The sequence below is a fragment of the Gobio gobio genome (genome assembly GCF_949357685.1).
Source record: "Gobio gobio genome assembly, chromosome: 21".
In the NCBI taxonomy this organism is placed as follows: domain Eukaryota; kingdom Metazoa; phylum Chordata; class Actinopteri; order Cypriniformes; family Gobionidae; genus Gobio; species Gobio gobio.
In genome coordinates this window covers 2608410-2626757 of record NC_137117.1, presented here as the reverse complement: position 1 = coordinate 2626757, position 18348 = coordinate 2608410, and the positions used below count along the sequence as shown (strand labels likewise).

Genomic DNA, 18348 nt, shown 5'->3' with positions numbered 1-18348 from the left:
TCACGCTGAAAGAAGATTTCTTCGTTCTAACAGGTGGCATCACGCACAGGTGGCATCACGCACAGGTGGCATCACGCTGAAAGAAGATTTCTTCGTTCTAACAGGTGGGATTGATAATATTAAAATGTTCTGCAAAAGAAGTTTTTTTCCCTTTACAGAGACAGTTTTAATATTATGAACTGCAGTTTCTTTTTAACAATTAACAGTGACCAAAATGTTTGACCAAAATAGACGCTGTTAACATAGGACTAACTGAAATGAGCTTTGGGCTTTTCAGTTACAGATACGCGAGTTCGCGATTGCGACTTGTCTCACTGAAGCGCGCATATAAGACAATAATTAACACAAATGATATACGCATAAAATTGACAAAGTTGCTCACAAAACAGAGTTTAGAATGTGCCCGCATTCTCCACCAAAATATGTAGCGTATTAGGGTTACATATATATTTAAATTAAAAATTAGCTCAATAGGGAATTGTGGGTATTAATATTTAGGGATTTATGATTAATCATAACGGGTTATAATCTAATCACCAATCTCCAAAATCACCCAAAATGGGAATACCTCACCTCGGTATTTATGCAATATAATATATATATATATATATATGGTTAACAACAATTTATTGTAATTAACTACAGATATATCTATATTAAATAATCACAGAATAACCCCAAGGGAGTTGTTTCAAAATTCCTCTCCGTTCCGTTTAAAGAACGAGCGGAGATTCCTTATCCACTCACCAGGTCTATTCTTCCTACCCAATTTTCGGGAAGTTTATCCCTCTGGCCACAAAGGACAAACTTTCCGAGTTATGGTATTAATTAAAGCATTCAACGATGCTTATAAGAGCTCGTAGCTTAGATCTGACATTAAAGGGACTCGTGTTCCGTGAGCAAACAATGACAATTAAAACGTGAATATCATGGTTTTAATAAAGATTAATACTATGATTACATATGACTACATAAAGAATACATGTATTTACAGAATAGTGGAAAGTAAAGAGGAGGATGAGGGGAAGGGAAAGGAAAGGAAGGAGGGTAAGATCGTGTCCGATCCGACACCTTCCCAGACAAAACCATTGGAGCCAGCAAGAAATATCACCTTAAACAGGGGTACAATCTTTAAAACGCATCTAAATTTCGGTAGAATTGATACTTGCATGGTTTCTTGGTGTTGTGTAAAGCAAGATACGTGCGTTGGCGTTTCTCAGAGAGTTTGCGCGCTGAAGCGTTCTCTCCGTTTGGTTCTTCCAGAGCTTCGTTGGTCCGCGGGACTTTTAAAGGTGTCGTCTTGGAGGGAAAGTTCATCTCGTCCAGCTAAGTGCGTCCGCTGACTGCGTCGCGGAGCGCGTCGATCTTCAAAGGAAACATCAGCTTGGCTGGACCGCGCCGGCTCGCAGGTCGAAAACCCGCGAGCCGCGCTGATGAGATGGGAGGAAAAGGGAATTTGTCTCGTCCGGGGTCCTTGCAAGGTGACTGAGCAACAATGTGTAGGTGTTTCTGTCCTTTAACGTCCATTAACTACGCCCACTTTCCCGGCGGCAACCAATCGTTGGTGTGAATTTCAGGCGGGAGAGAGTTTCTTTGTTCGGGCTTTATTACTCAATGGAATGTTCTCGCTGGGAGCCAGAATTAGTAAAGTTTCACTCCAAAGACCTAACCATACTAGTGGTACGTCTCATAATCATATACTTTGTACCATTGACTGAGACAGAGAAAGAGGAGCATTTAGACATCAGACATGCCTGGGTTTACAGACATGAAGGCAGTGCATCTTCTATACAGAGCGATTTGGAGCGTTTAAGATCGCTCTTACATCACACAAGCATAAGAAATATAGGGAGCATGCATACACTTAAGAAATCATCATATATGTAATTTCTGGGATAGTTTAATTAAAGGCTAAATAGAGGGGAATGCTTGTGGGTGTGGGTGTGTGTGTGTGTGTGTGTGTGTGTGTGTGTGTGTGTGTGTGTGTGTGTGTGTGTGTGTGTGTGTGTGTGTGTGTGTGTGTGTATTAGAGTCACACGACCCATGGCCCCTCCAGACTGAAGGGTGAGGGAACTGTTCTGGCTGATTAACATCTGATTGAAGTTCAGAAAGGGCCATCACTAACAATTCTGGTCAGGCTCTAGCTGGTCATTAAACAGTCGGAGGCGCCATTTGTCCCAGTCAGGTTGGAGCCAGTGGGGCAGAAATTTAATTTATATGCAGAGCTGTTTGGAGGAAAGCATCTCTGATCACTTTGATCCTAGCTGGGAGACACTCCAGACGCTACAACGCCCAACAGGGGAATTATTTGTAGTTAAATTTAAACCACAACCCCCACTGTGGTCAGTTTGAGACCTTGACTGTCCCACCCCTCTTCTGCCACTTTCACTGAAAACCTAACCATTGCCAGAAGCACCCACAAGCCAACCACCCCTCCCTCTGGGAAAACCAGTGGCTTCCATGAATGTCCTATCCATATCAGCGTCACAATCATTAGTTTCAGGCATTATTCAGTCACTGTTCCTTACAAGCAATAAGAAAATGAATATATAAAATATAATTCAAACAGTGGAAATATTTGACACTGAAACAACACTCCAACGATCCAAAGAGTCACAGCACCAGTGTAACGATTGTAGTTTCCAATGTGGCCTTTACTCATCCACACAACCGTCACAAACGACGCCAACAAAACTCTGGTTGTCTGTTCTTTTATTCTCCATAGCAATGTTCTGAGAAATACATTAAAATGTATTAAATTGGTGGCAAACACTGCAAACATAAACCACCACAGGAGTGTCAGCCATTTTTGCTGAACTCCATACAACTTATAACAATTCCATGTTAACAAAATAAACAAACATGAAAAATCACATACCTGAGGAATACATTAAAATTTATTAAATTGGTTGCAAACACTGCAGACATAAACCACTGAAATCAGAAAAACAAAATGAACAAACTCTCTCTTTAAGAGAAACGGTGTTCAGTATGAGATACGAGGCACAACGTTAATTAATCAAAGTTTACATCGGACATATAAACCCATCCGACTACATTTGTTGATATAATCACTACAAACGTTTACATTTGAATCAAAATCGTATGAAACACTAATCACATTTGTATACCCAATACACAGAAGAGAGAAGAAACACGTTTAAGTTACCCACCGCTGTGTCAGCCATTTTCTGCTGAACTACGGTAGGCACACAAGGACAAAATACTGAATGTCTGCTATGCGATAACCACTAGGGGGACTAAAACACCATTTGATTTATTTTAACCTCTAATTTCATGTAATTAAACACCATGAATACATTTAGAATTAATTTTCTTTTAAACTCTGTTGGAATGGAAAAATGCTTCTAGTCTCGTCAGTCAATGAATTACATAAATCAAGTAAATTAAAATTTAATTTCAAAACAACCAAATTTAAAATATATATATATTAAATATTGAAAAAATAAAGTTGAATGTGCATCACATGATATTACTTGGATTCTTGGATTAAGAATAAACAGATCTGGCACTGCTATTCTCTCGTCTTGTAATTGTGAGTGTGCGGTATGCTCTTCCATCCATGTGAGTTGTTTTGTGTGCGGAGCGATGTGTTCGAATTAAGACACTTCAGTCTAGTTTGGTTTCCGTTCTGTGTCTGGGTTTGGACAATCATGATCCATGTGTTTGTCTTCTGTTGTGAGCGCACGGGACGAGCATTTGCTCATTCTCTGTGCGCTCTGTCTTGTTGTGTGAGCTCTGCAGTTTTGAGTTCGCTCTGGGCATATGCTCTTCTGTTCGCATGTGTTGTGTTCTGTGTAGCACCTGGTAAAAAAATAAGGCCAAATAAAACGAGCATGTGCGACACATCAAGAAAGCAATGAATGTTCTCATTAGCTGTTCCTTGTGATTTCAGTATTGTGCCAGTTCGTTGTCTAACATTCCTTGTGTCCTAATCCCTGATGCCATGTCATGTCCTGCTACCAAGTCTCTGACCAGTCCCGTTTTCCCCCACAGATGGAAAAGACACACGCTTCCATTTAGGAGCCAAGCCCTGGAAGAATACACATATGGGACCCCCTCTGGGTCACTACATATGGGCACCCAGCCTAGCACCGGTGCTCATGAATACAACAGCTGAAGGCCTGGTGCCAGAAGCTCAGTCACGTCCGACTGCCGAGGGTGATGAAGGAGCTCAACAGGCTTTGCCCAACAGGGAACTCTCTGGAGCAATATGAGTGCATGTCTTGGCGCAGCAAGTCTACACTAAGTCGGGTCCTCTCTGTGTCTTCTACCCGTTTGAGTTGAGAACACAAGAGATTATATATCCTTCTACACAATGGCTATCTAGCAAACATGTTGGATGTCTCCCAGCCCGCAGCTCTACATATATCTGTCAGCAAGGCATCACGTGCCAGTGCCCTGGGGGATGCAACACTTGTACAGTGAGTTCTCAACCTGAGCGGGCAGGGCATGCCTTGGCTTTGATGAGCCAAAGTGATGGCATCCACTATCCAGTGGGCCATCCTCTGCTTGGAGACAGAAAAAGAGCTGCTCTGAGGTCCTAAAGCTTTGTGTTCTGTCCAAGAACAGTCGCAGGCTGTGGACAGGACAGAGCAAAGCCAGGGCTGAGTCTGCGCTTGCAGGTTCACCACCTGGTTCTTGAAAGGAGTGGTTGGAACCTTGGGCACATAGCCAGGCCGGGGTCTCAATACCACGTGGGTGTCACCCGGCCTGAAAAATGCCTGCTGGTATCCCTACCCTCTTGATAGAGGCCAGTGCAATCAGAAGCTAAGTCTTCATAGACAGAATTTTGTCTAAATGCTCAAATGTGGCATTCTGAAGTGTAAGACCCAGAGTAAGGTCCCAGGAGGGTATGTAGGGAGGACAAGGAGGATTTAATCGTCTCACCTCCATAAGGAACTGACGACCAGGTCATGCTTCCCGACCAACTTACCTCCTATGGGGTCGTGATATGCAGATATTGCGGCAGCATACACTTTGAGGGTAGAGGGAGACAGCCTTCACTACATCTACACTACAAGCACAGCACTGATCGAACATCTTTGGGGGTCTTCTTGGAGAAGAACATCACTCGACGAACAGGTTCCACTTTAATGTGTAAGTGTGTCTCGTAGATGGTGCCCAAGCCGAAGTGATGGTGTTAACTAACTCTTGGGGTAAGTCACCTAGAACCTCCATCCAGGGACCAGACATGTAGTTTCCAGAGGTCTGGACGCGGGTGCCACAGGGTGCCCCATCTCTGAGAAAGTAGATCCTTTCTAAGAGGAATCTGCCAGGGAGAGACTGTAGCGAGAAGCATCAGTTCTGGGAACCCGGTCCAGTTGGGCCAATAGGATGCAACTAGCAAGACCTGCTCCTCTGTCTCCCAGGGTCTGTGCGAGTAGGCTCACTGGGAACGCATATTTGCGCAGGCCCTGGGGCCCTCGTGAGAACTCGTCGGCCACACGATTGAGCACACTGGGAACATGAATTGCCCAAATCGACCTCAGCTGCTTCTGACTCCAGAGGAGGAGATGGCGGGTGAGTTGTGACATGTGACCGGAGCGTAGACCAACTTGTTGGTTGATGTATGCAACAGTTGCAGTGTCGCAATTGCCTCGAGTTGCTAGCAGGTTTTAACCTTCAAAATAGATTCCTATTAGTAGATCAGTCCGGTATGGCGACATATGTGACGGACTGAAAGGGAAACCCATTTCCCCAGTTCTCGCCTCATCCCTTACCCCAACCCTGACAAACATTTGTCAAATACTAGCATTAAATGTTTAGGTACTTACATCTTACTCCTCACTCTTTCACCATTAAAAACTGAAGCTCCTTGCTCAAATTCTGTGAGCACTGCCTTCTTTTTTATAATTTGATTTGACTGATTTGATTGTCCATCTCAGTCATTTTGACATTGATGAGCTTAATAATGTAATTTTTCCCAATTGGGGGGTGGGGAACACAGATAAAGAGAAATCATTCAGTGTTGAGCTCTTCTCTAATCTAATCCAATCCATTTAGAGATGTCAGTCTGAGCAGCTGAAGATGATGGAGGAACAGCAGAAAGCAGCAGAGAAACAGGCTGAAGATCTCATTAAAGAGCTGCAGCAGGAAAACACTGAGCTGAAGAGGAGAAACACTGAGCTGCAGCAGGAAAACACTGAGCTGAAGAGGAGAAACACTGAGCTGGAGAGGAGAACCACTGAGCTGCAGAGGAGAAACACTGAGCTGGAGAAGGACAACACTGAGCTGAAGAGAAGAAGCAATGAGCTGCAGAGGAGAAACACTGAGCTGGAGCAGGACAACACTGAGCTGCAGATGAGAAACACTGAGCTGCAGAGGAGAAACACTGAGCTGGAGCAGGAAATCGCTGAGCTGAAGAGGAGAAACATTCAAACTGGTATGTGAATATCCAATTCAGGGTTTTTGTCAGTCACTAAGATTTTATTTTATTTTATTTTTTAAGAAAAGTGTAAAGTTTTAAGCATCTGTGATGTGCTGGTGATTGCCACTTTATAAAATCACTTAAAGTTATATCTTCAACTCATGTCATTACCAGTTAAAGAAATATGTGAATTTTAGTGACATGTAAAGCACGTCATGTGCTTTACATGTCACTAGAGTTCACATGATACTTCTTTAAAAAACTATCCCTGTACAAACTCTGTGAATACAGAGAAACTAACAGGAGAAGGGGCTCTATAGCCCCTCCCAGATTTCAGCGGCTCAAACTGGCTGAAGAGAGGATGGGAGATATCTCCTTGCCTTCTTCCTTGCCCTTTCTGTTAAACGTTGTGTTTAGGACTTCTGGGGTTTATTTTACTTGCCATTGACACAATTCTAGAAAGTTTATTCTTAAATCTACAATTTATGTGACCATACCAGGGAGAGAGATGAAATGTTGGAACACTCTTAACAATAGATTTACACACAAGTTCTGAGATGCTGACTAATACTGAGGCCACTGAGTTTTTTGAGAAGATAGAGAAAACTTTCACAGTTTTAGTTTCAGACACAATATCTCACAAAATTTGATATACAGCGTAATGCTGTCCGTAAATTTATCAGCATTCCTGGCAGGATTGAAAGAAAATGTCCCAGCTAGTCTCCTCGATGCAGTCCATCTTTACACCTGTCAGAACACACCAGTATTTGCTTGGTGACAGGATTCATTCTCTTCATTACAGCCTTCATTACAACGAACACACAAAGCCCTCCAATGGATTTAAGTGAGCTATGCTCGTCTCTGTCCACTCGTATTTTTGCATACCCTGTTTGGCACGAGGTGTCATGATGATCTTTGAGCCAAGTTTCTGTTGGGCAAATGAGGTTGCTCTGTCTGAATTCACAATCAAGTTCAGCCCCCTAGCATAAGTTAATCTAGTTTGTTGCTTACCGAACGCACATTTGACAGGGTAATGACATGTGAAGGAAGCCTGAGTAATAGAGTAATATCCATAGTGGTGTGAAATTCATGGGATACAGGGTGAAATAACATTTCCAGCAAGTGTAATCCACATCAGATGAAAATAACAAGCAGACAAGTTTTGGGACGCCTGCCTTTACATGCATATGAACTTTAATGACATCCCATTCTTAGTCGTATGGTTTAATATGGAGTTGGCCCACCCTTTGCTGCTCTAACAGCTTCAACTCTTCTGGGAAGGCTTTCCTCAAGGTTTAGGAGTGTGTTTATGGGAATTTTTGGCAACCGCCAAACCCAGACTCGTCCATGGAATTGGCAGAAAGAGAAGCGTGATTGGTCACTCAGAGAACACATCTCCACTGCTCTAGAGTCCAGTGGCGGCGTGCTTTACCCCACCTCATCCCACGCTTTGCATTGCACTTAGTGATGTAAGGCTTAGATGAGCTGCTCGGCCATGGAAACCCATTCCATGAAGCTCTCTACACAAAGTTTGGAGGTCAGTAGCTATTGACTTTGCAGAAAGTTGGCGACTTCTGTGCACTGTGACCCTCAGCATGCGCTGAGTAGTGGCAACCTCAGGTGGCAACCTATCACGGTACAACGCTTAAGTTCACTGAGCTCCTGAGAGCAACCCATTCTTTCACAAATGTTTGTAGAAGCGTCTGCATGCCTAGTGCTTGATTTATACACCTGTGGCCATGAAGTGACTGAACACCTGAATTCAGTGATTTGGAGGAGTGTGCCAATACTTTTGGCAATATAGTGTAGCATTACATTTCATGTTCCTTGCAGCTAATTCATTACGGTGTAAAAGTTTTCCTGGTATTGATAGCTTCTCAGTGCAGCAGTGCTATTATTCACCTGAGCATTAGAGGGCACTCTGGTTAAAAACTGCTAGAGCTTACCTACTTAAAGGAACAGAGAAGAAGAAACAATAGGAAATTGATTCTCAACCTTCATGGAGACACTTACCTCAGAATCAGAATCAGAATCAGAAATAACTTTATTGCCAAGTGTGCTTGCACACACAAGGAATTTTTCTTGGTGCTGAAGCTTCCAGTGCACATATACAATACAAACACAACAAGAACATAGTAACACAAATTCTAAGAATAAAAATATGAAAAATAGTATAAAAAAGGTCACAGTTACGTTTAGTCAGACTAAACATTTACAGATTATGAACATATTTACAGTATTTGAGTAGCATGAATATATAAATATAAATAATCTTCCCCTAGCTTCTTCCCCACTCTGGAAGAGTACAGGTCCTGGAGGGTTGGCAGGGGACCACCAATAATCCTCTCCGCAGTCCGGATTGTGCGTTGTAGTCTCTTGATGTCAGATTTGGTAGCTGAACCAAACCAGACAGTGATGGAAGTGCATAACACAGACTCAATGACAGCCGAGTAGAACTGAATCAGCAGCTTTTGTGGGAGGTTGAACTTCCTCAGCTGACAAAGGAAGTAAAGTCTCTGCTGGGCCTTTTTCACAATGGAGTCAATGTGATTGTCCCACTTCAGGTCCTGAGAGATGGTAGTGCCCAGGAACCTGAATGACTCCACTGCTTCCACAGTGCTGTTCATGATAGTGAGTCGGGGGAGAGCTGGGCTGTTCCTCCTGAAGTCCACTATCATCTCCACCGTTTTGAGGGTGTTGAGCTCAAGGTTGTTATAACCGCACCAGACTCGTCACCGTTTTGGATGAGGCCGATGACAGTGGTGTCGTCTGCAAATTTCAGGAGCTTCACAGAGGGGTCTTTAGAAGTGCAGTCATTGGTGTACAGGGAGAAGAGCAGTGGGGAGAGAACACACCCCTCGGGGGCGGCAGTGCTGGTAGTGAGAGTCCTGGATGTTAGTTTCCCCAGTCTCACAAGCTGTTGTCGGTCTGTCAGGAAGCTGGAGATCCACTGATATATTGAGGATGGCATGGAGAGCTGGGTCAGTTTAGCTGAGAGAAGATCAGGCCGAACTGAAGTCCACAAATAAGATCCCAAGTCTGTCGAGATGTTGCAGGATAAAATGCAGTCCCATGTTGACTGCATCATCCACAGGCCTGTTTGCTCTGTAGGCAAATTGAAGAGGATCGAGCAAGGGTCCAGTGATGTCCTTCAGGTGGGCCAGAACCAGTCTTTTAAACGACTTCATGACCACAGAAGTGAGAGCGACAGTTCTGTAGACATTAAGTCCAGTGATTTGGGGTTTTTTGGGGACAAAAATGATAGTGGACCGTTTGAAGCAGCAGGGAACTTCACACTGCTCCAATGATCCGTTGAAGATCTGCGTGAAGACTGGGGCCAGTTGGTCAGCGCAGGGTTTCAAACAGGCAGATGAGATGCCGTCTGGGCCCGAAGCTTTCCTAGTCTTCTGTTTTTTGAAGACTCGACTCACATCCTCCACACAGACCTTAAGCTCAGGTTGGATGGCAGGAGGGGGGAGGAGAGGGGGTGCAGGAGGTGATGGGGGACATGTGAATTGCAGATCAGAGCGGGTGTGTGGTGTGAGACTGGGCTTTTCAAATCTGCAGTAAAAAGCATTAAGCTAATCGGCCAGTTGTTGATTCTCAGCAGATCGGGGGGATGGTGACTTGTAATAGGTGATATTCTTCACCGTGCTCTATTTGAGACCGTGCTCTTCAGTGTTTTCTTCTTCTTTCTTTAACAATCATCATTTGAAGTATATGGTTATGGTTTGTTTGTTTGAATGTTTTTACAGAGGGTTTGTGTTCTTGGCATAGGAGCACTTGGTGGATTATAAAACTGAGAAGATGGAACTAAGAGGATTGATTTCCATCTACTGTTTGACTGTTACCTGGCGTTAACCCAAAGCTATATTTCAGACATTGAGGCCCTCTCTTCCAGTCGAATTTGGCTGGGGAACCATCCCGAACTTTAAGTACTGTTTTCTTAATTTATCCTTCAACCGAACAAAGACTGAGCCAAGCTTATGGTACTAACTGATCCTAAGGAAAGGCTGTGATTTGGGGTGCTGGACTGTTTGTTATTCCCTGTTTCTGACTGGTTGACCAACATTAGGCATTTCTGCTTTCAACCCCTCTGGTCTGATGGTCTCATAGACCTCCTTTGTAAGTGCATTTATGTTTAACACATTCTGCATTCTGTGTTACAAACAGATGGACAAACAACATTTACACACCACTGATGCTGCCAATAGAGAGAAACTCACTGTCAACCTGAAATTATTCTTATAAATAATTCATCATTATATTGTCATCTGTGTTCACAGGGTTGAAGTGGGCTCAAACGTTTGCAGGTACAGTGTGACTGACACCAATACACTCACAATATTTCTGTTTATAATCTGTATTATATACAGGGTTGCACATAACTGGTGCGCATACGTGGTAAAAATAAACAATGCGCAGCAGAAAACGTGGAGGGAAGCGCTTTTACGTACCAACTTTTTTGAGGACAGGAACATGTTTAGTTACTGGAGAAGGATTTGTCTCCATCTCTAATGAACATGCATATCATCATGATTGCTATCTTACTAATTATTAATTGTTAAATGTCTTTATAGTTGGCTTTTTCTAGGGACCTATGATTTCCGCGATGCTGAAAACACAGATGAAATCGAGGAATCCAGTCATAAAAACAGAATTTACTGTATAATGCGGAATTTCTCAGAATTTGTCAAATTTTTTGATGAATAAATAAAAAACCGGTAAGTACACTTAAATCAAATAATGATAGAGTGTCTGTGACTATTAAACCACCAAAAGACTATTTAAATATAAATCCTGCATGTTCTGTGTGTGCGTATCTATGTGTGAATGAATGGCACAGACGAATGGCACAGACATGCAGTTTCATTTACCACACACACACACACACACACACACACACACTCGTGGTGTTTTCAGCCTCACTATATGAGGACGTGAACGCATGAACTTCATCTCCAGAGCTGCTCTGAGAGTCACTTCATGAGCATTTCACAGTTTCATTTGAGAAAAACTACCGTCACATAAACACACAGAAACAGAAACCTATTCACGGCAATGCGTCAAAATAAGTTTGGTTGAATTTAGATACGTCTTAATGTAACTAACACTAATAATAATAAATGATCAATAATTGTTTTTTAAAGGAATAATCAAAATTTTTCATCCATGTTTTAATTTGAAAAGTAAAGCTCATTGTGCTGAACAGTTTGTTTAATTTCATATGATTAAAAGATCAATTAAAAGACAAATCTTCATTTTATTACAAGAAAATACACAACACAGAATTTGAGGATAAAAATAAAACATTTCATTGAAATTGTTGTCTTTATGAATTTAACTAATTAGACATGCTTTTTGATTATTACAATTTAATTAAACCATCCAGAAATCTTAAAAAAGGAAAACAGAATTTGGTAAAAAATAAAGCTGAAAAAACAACATATTTCATAGGGCCCTACATTTTTTTTTATAAATTGTTAAAGGTCCCATGGTATAATTATCATTTCATAAGGTTTTTTAACATTAATATGAGTTCCCCTAGCCTGTATATGGTCCCCAAGTGGCTAGGTTTGATAGGTGTAAACCGAGTTCTGGGTCTCTGCCTTTGAAAAAATGAGAGCTCAGACGAGCCGATCTGGAATCTTCCCTATCTTCGACATACAGGGAACGGTCCCCTTCCTCTGCTTTGCCCGCCCAGATAATTATAGACAAATCTACTATGAATTTGAGAGGCCGAGTCTGTAGCCATTTTCAAAAAACACCTAAAGACACATCTCTTCCAGCAGCACCTCACCAATCAAGATTAGCACTTATCATTCTATTCATTCTCTGTCTAATTTATTAAAAAAAATATATATATATATATGTCCTGTGTGTTCTGAGCTAGATTAACTGAGACTTGCTACAGCACTTGCATACTGTTGCCCTTGACTGTTCTAGTTGCTTCTTTTGCTCTCATTTGTAAGTCGCTTTGGATAAAAGCGTCTGCTAAATGACTAAATGTAAATGTAAATGTAAATATAATTTGGAGAAAATGGATTACGTTTTGCAATATCAGCACAGGCTTTACAAACAGACTTTTAAGATATGGATTTGACAGCACCGCCACAAACAGTGAGCTACAGTGTTCATTAATGCCTGATCTGTGATCAGTGATTTCTGATGTGTAGCTAATCATTCAAGTTCACACAGACTTTCTTTCTAACTCTTTCTATCTTTCTAATACTGTAAGTCCCGCCGCTGGCCGTCTTGATGCACGCCCCTTGAAACAGAGCATTCGAGCCAGAGGCTAATATCAGTATAGAAAAAAATGCTTTTTATTTCTAAATTATGACTTATGTAAAAACCATGCTAACAATATAAATACACCTCAGGAAACATAATTAAAAAAATCCATGCCATGGGACCTTTAAATTGTATACATTTCAAGATTTCAATTAATTAGACATGCTTTTTGATTACTAAAATATTATTTAACAATTAAGATAGAGCCCAAAAACTTAAAATGAAAAAAAAAAAAAAAAAAAAACGGAATTAAAAAATAAACCGGAATATCATCTGCCATGTTGAAGAGAAAAGAAGACGGTGAGGAGAGCAGTCAGGAGGAAAGTGATGATGTCAGCGTGTAGGATAAGTGTGAGCACCAATCAGCTTCTCCCCTTGAGAACCAGACCAAACGAGTTATGTGCACCCCTGAATATATACTGTACATCTGAACATGTGTGTTCTGAAGTTGATTGATAATGTCTGATCTCTCTCAGTGAATGTGACTCTGGATCATGATACAGCGAATCCATATCTCATCCTGTCTGATGATGGAGAACAAGTCAGTCGTGGAGACATTAAGCGGAACGTCCCAGAAAACCCAAAGAGATTTGATCACGCCGTTTGTGTTCTGGCAAAGCAGGGATTCAGTTCAGGGAGATTTTACTATGAGGTGCAGGTGAAGGGAAAGACTGGGTGGGGTTTAGGAGTGGCCAGAGAATCCATTAACAGGAAGGGGAAGATCACACTGAGTCCTGATGATGGAGTCTGGACTATGATTCTGAGGAATGAGAATGAATATGAAGCTTGTGCAGGTCCATCTGTCTCTTTATCTCTGAGAGTGAAACCTGAGAAGGTGGGTGTGTTTGTGGATTATGAGGAGGGTCTGGTCTCTTTTTATGATGTGGAGTCCAGATCTCATCTCTACTCTTTCACTGGTCAGACTTTCACTGACAAACTCTATCCATTTTTTAGCCCATGGCCTAATGATAAAGGTAAAAACTCAAACCCACTGATCATCTCACCTTTACTGAATCAAGAAGATTTTACCTGGAATTATTAAGAAATGAATATGTGATGGACAAAATGTGTACAAGTGCAAAAATGAACTGTATATTCAGGCCTTTAAAAAAATCAAATCAAAACATCAAATATAATGAATTATTTGTGAGTTATGTGTTGTTTGGAAAAAATATATTATCATCACTACATTTGAACGGTCAATTTGTTATGATTCTATATATTTTCTATTCAGCACAAATATTTGTTTGTTTTTCTCTTTCATTTATACTTTGCTTTATCTTTTCAAATCTACTATGAAATTCTACATAATATGCTACATTTCCAAACTTTCCAGAGTGTTTCTATTTTTATTTCATTTGGAAATTTCTGAAGTCATTTTCTCTTTTTTCTCTCCAGCTGTTAATATTGAATGTCTTGTGAAATGTTGAGGTTTTTGGTTTATATTGTAATAACTGCAGCATCTGAATAAAGACAAGTGTTCAATTCTATAACTGATATTGATTATAATCTAAACAGATAATTATTATGTAATTCAATAATAAAGATTGTGAATGAAAACACTAATATTATCATTCAGTGTAGATGACTCTTCAATCTAGTGCATATTCTTCAAGAGAAGCGAGAGCATTAGAAGCTTCAGTTCTCTCTCAGTGGATGTGACTCTGGATCCTGATACAGCGGATCCATATCTCATCCTGTCTGATGATGGAAAACAAGTCCATTATGGAGACATTAGGCGGAACGTCCCAGAAATCCCAGAAAGAGATTAGTTGACAGATCTGTTCTGGCAAAGCAGGGATTCAGTTCAGGGAGATTTTACTATGAGGTGCAGGTGAAGGGAAAGACTCATTGGTGTCTAGGAGTGGCCAGAGAATCCATTAACAGGAAGGAGGAGATCACAAGGAGTCCTAATAATGGAGTCTGGATTCTGATGCTGGTGAATGAGAATCAATATTTAGCTTGTGATAATCAATATGTCTCTTTATCTCTGAGAGAGAAACCTGAGAAGGTGGGTGTGTTTGTGGATTATGAGGAGGGTCTGGTCTCTTTTTATGACGTGGAGTCCAGATCTCATCTCTACTCTTTCACTGGTCAGACTTTCACTGACAAACTCTATCCAGCGTTTGACCCAGGCCTTAATGATAAAGGTAAAAACTCCAGTCCACTGATCATCTCACTTACCTAATTAAAATGAACAAATACATCCCTCCAAAATATGAAACGGGAAATCTGGAAAGATATATATGCCAAATGATTAAAGGATTAGAATATGCAAAACTGCACACTAAGTACATCAATCAAAAAAATTATACGTGGGTTTTACTTAATTTTTTTTATGTCAACAGGTTCCACGTAATTGGGTTATGTTGAATATAATTAAAATTGTTTATTTCAGTAAACTTAAGTTTTTTACGTAAGGTTAATTCAATGCCCTTTAGTTAAATCAAGTTAACATTCTTAATTTTGTCCAAAATTATTCAATTTAATTATTCTAAAATGAATATAAAAAACAAACCAAAACAAATAATCCAGTATAACTGATTATTTTTATTTAGTGAAATACTATTTTGACAACATTTACAAAACCTTTTACAAGGTCTTATTGGCTAGCCAGAAGATGGTTTTGTTACATCCATGGCATGCCCAAATTAGTTGTTTTTTATTATTAAAACAACTTTAATTGTTATTATCAGGTCCTCACCCCAAGCACATGCTCTACTTCACCACAATGGTAACCTCCAAAAACACTAACATAAGGAATATCATACAGTGTCTATTTCAATTAGGGTTGCAAAGTTACGGGAATTTTCAAGACTGGAAACTTTCCATCGGAATTAACAGAAATACATGGGCATTAACTAGCTTGACGTAGTCATACTCAATTCTAGTCAGAATATGAGTCTGATACTGCTCCATTGGGCTGTGATTATGGGGCATGTTTTAACCGAGACAGCAAAGAAAATGCAACTGCAATCAATTGGATATACCTACAACCAATCAGTTTGCAGTGTTAGATTTGTGGCTGCATTTGAAGTACTTTTTCGCTTAAGAAAAATAAATAATATAACTATCAAATGCATGTCAGATAATAAAAATACTGTAATGAATACAGTAGTTCACTGTATGTATTTGTTCATGTTTTATTAAGGGATAGGTCTGAAGCACACCATAAAATAATTCTAGCAATTCATACAGGGCTAGGAGTGTATACAGCTTTATATACAGATACACACCCAGGTATCGGATCAGTACTCGGTATCGGCCGATACCCTGAGCCCAGGTATCGGAATCGGTATCGGGAAGGGAAAAAGGGTATCGGAACATCTCTAAACATAACAAAAACTTTTAAATACCAACATAAAACATTAAGCATTAAAAAGTCTCTCCATTTTCTCATCTTGTTAAAAATGCATCAACTAGCACTTTATTTAAACATTTAATCTCCGAATTCAGCCCCTTTGCAAAGCATGATGGGAAGTGAACATCCTGTTTGTTAGGGTTACTTGATTGAAACATGTTATTTCAAAATGAAAACATCAAGTTATGTCAAAGAGTAACGGTTTTAAGTCAGTTTAACATGAATCAATTACATTTGAACCAGAAACTTGATATAATTCGGATAGCTCTGTCCATAATTTATTGTACTAACTTAATCCACTGCTATATTCCTCATATTAGCCTAACATATTATTGTATACCTCTAACTGTAAAATTCTGTTCAAGTAATAACCGTCTGTATATTTATTCATAGTACATAGTCACCTGTAAATTCTGTTTATAGTAATAGCCATCTGTATATTATATTCATAGTACATATTCACCTGTAAATTCTGTTTATAGTAATAGCCATCTGTATATTATATTCTAGTACATATTCACCTGTAAATTCTGTTTATAGTAATAGCCATCTGTATATTTATTCACTGTATATATTCATCTGTAAATTCAGTTCTACTTATAGTAATAACCATCTCTCTACTTATACATATTTATATATATTCAGAACATTTTTATGTCCTGCACTTACGCAACCATTGTATATATCCTGCACTTGCTGCTATTGCACTTCTGGTTAGACCTAAACTGCATTTCGTTGCCTTGTACTTGTACTTGTGTAATGACAATAAAGTTGAATCTAATCTAATCTAATCTAATTGTGCTTAAATAAAGTGAACAGCATCATAAAATAATTTTTTGAGTGATGGGTAATTCAAAGTGGATAATTCAGAGTCTAGTCCAATGTATGTGACCCATGCTGGGAAAATGACTCGCAAAAAAATGTTGTTATTGTTCACATTCACTATTAAAAAACTTTCGAAATGATCAAGTTAAAGTTTTCTGAAGGTTACAAAACAAAAATCACCAGGTAACCATACCTTAAAATCCCTGGTAATAACAGTCAAGTCAAGTCAACTTTATTTATATAGCGCTTTTAACAATGCAGATTGTTTCAAAGCAGCTTTACAGTGTTAAACAGGAAAATAATGCAGCATAATTTTATTCAGCCGTATAGCCATTCTGGAGAAAACGGTGATGTCATCAGTTCATGTCAATTATCATACAGTGACAGAGTGGGATTTAGATCAGTAATTAGATCATTAATTTAGTTTATATGGTTAATTTAGTTTAATAATTAGATTTATTTCGATATTTAGTTAAAATGTTGTGTCCCCAACTGAGCACGCCAAGCCAGAGGCGACAGTGGCAAGGAAACCAAAACCCCATCAGGGGTTAGGGGTTTTCCAACAGCACGCCTCTGGCTGCCGCTCCACGCTGGGTTGTTGTTGTTTTTTTTTATTTGTGTTTGTCACTTTTGCTGTTTACTACAAAGGATTATTCTGGCTTTGTTGGTCAATACATCCTCTGCAACTGGACTGACTTCTGCTGTCCGCCTTCTATCAGCGGAAACGCTTGGTTGTCGGTCTGCTACGAGCCTTCTAACCCCTCTATCCTCCACCTGTTGGATTGACTGTGAGGTGAGTTAGCACTCCTCTTATCAGTCATCATATGTGCTTACTGTCTGGTTGGGTAGCTTACTTTTCCGTAAGCCCTAGGTGCTGTGATGGTTGTGGTTTTGGCTTACGTAGTTTTGCAGAAAACTGGCTCAGTTAAACAACATAAAACTAGCAAGAGTGCTGTTTTCCTGAATATCATCATGACTAAAATGTGACACTGATTTCATATGACAGTTCCATACACAATTAATTAACAAGTCACTTACATTTTAGATGCAATATTGACTGCTTTTGTTCCATTTCAGCAGCGAAAATATTTCTAAGATCACAGCAGAACCGTACGCATCTCACAGCAACATGTGTTACTGAATCAGAGATGTATAAAGTACTAGAGACACATACTTGAGTAAAAGTACAAGTTCCTTATCAAAAAAGTGACTTGAGTAGAAGTTGAAGTGCTCTTTAAGCACCACACTTAAGTAGAAGTACTAAAGTATTCAACATTTTTTGTACTTAAGTATTGCAAGTAGTTTATTTTACAATGTACTACTCAAGTACTGAAAGTAAAAGTACAAGTATTGTGTTATGTAGTTATTAAAGAAAGTAGTCAAAAGTTTGTATTATTTCAAATGATTAAGCTAAAGGACAATCACAATGTTGGTAGGTAATTTTTCTACATATTGTCATATAAATAACCTGAAAATGCTG

General features: G+C 39.8%; 2 protein-coding genes across 3 annotated transcripts in view; both read left to right on the top strand.

Annotated features, from left to right (window-relative positions):
* The window catches only part of LOC307117643 (E3 ubiquitin-protein ligase TRIM39-like), a 56277-nt gene extending 42025 nt beyond the window's left edge, over positions 1-14252 (top strand). For both annotated transcript variants that reach the window (XM_079802617.1, XM_079802618.1), the window contains 3 exons: positions 6028-6406; positions 10678-10704; positions 13159-14252. In XM_079802617.1, the coding sequence (XP_079658743.1) occupies positions 6028-6406; positions 10678-10704; positions 13159-13724 (972 nt within the window). In that variant the 3' untranslated portion in view covers positions 13725-14252. The remainder of the gene's footprint in view (positions 1-6027; positions 6407-10677; positions 10705-13158) is intronic.
* On the top strand, positions 14106-14870 carry LOC307118002 (E3 ubiquitin-protein ligase TRIM39-like; the record flags this gene model as incomplete). The annotated part of the gene is given in 3 exon segments (XM_079803295.1): positions 14106-14129; positions 14284-14449; positions 14452-14870. Coding segments are annotated over 3 exon segments (609 nt in total).
* Between the last annotated feature and the right edge of the window lie 3478 nt (positions 14871-18348).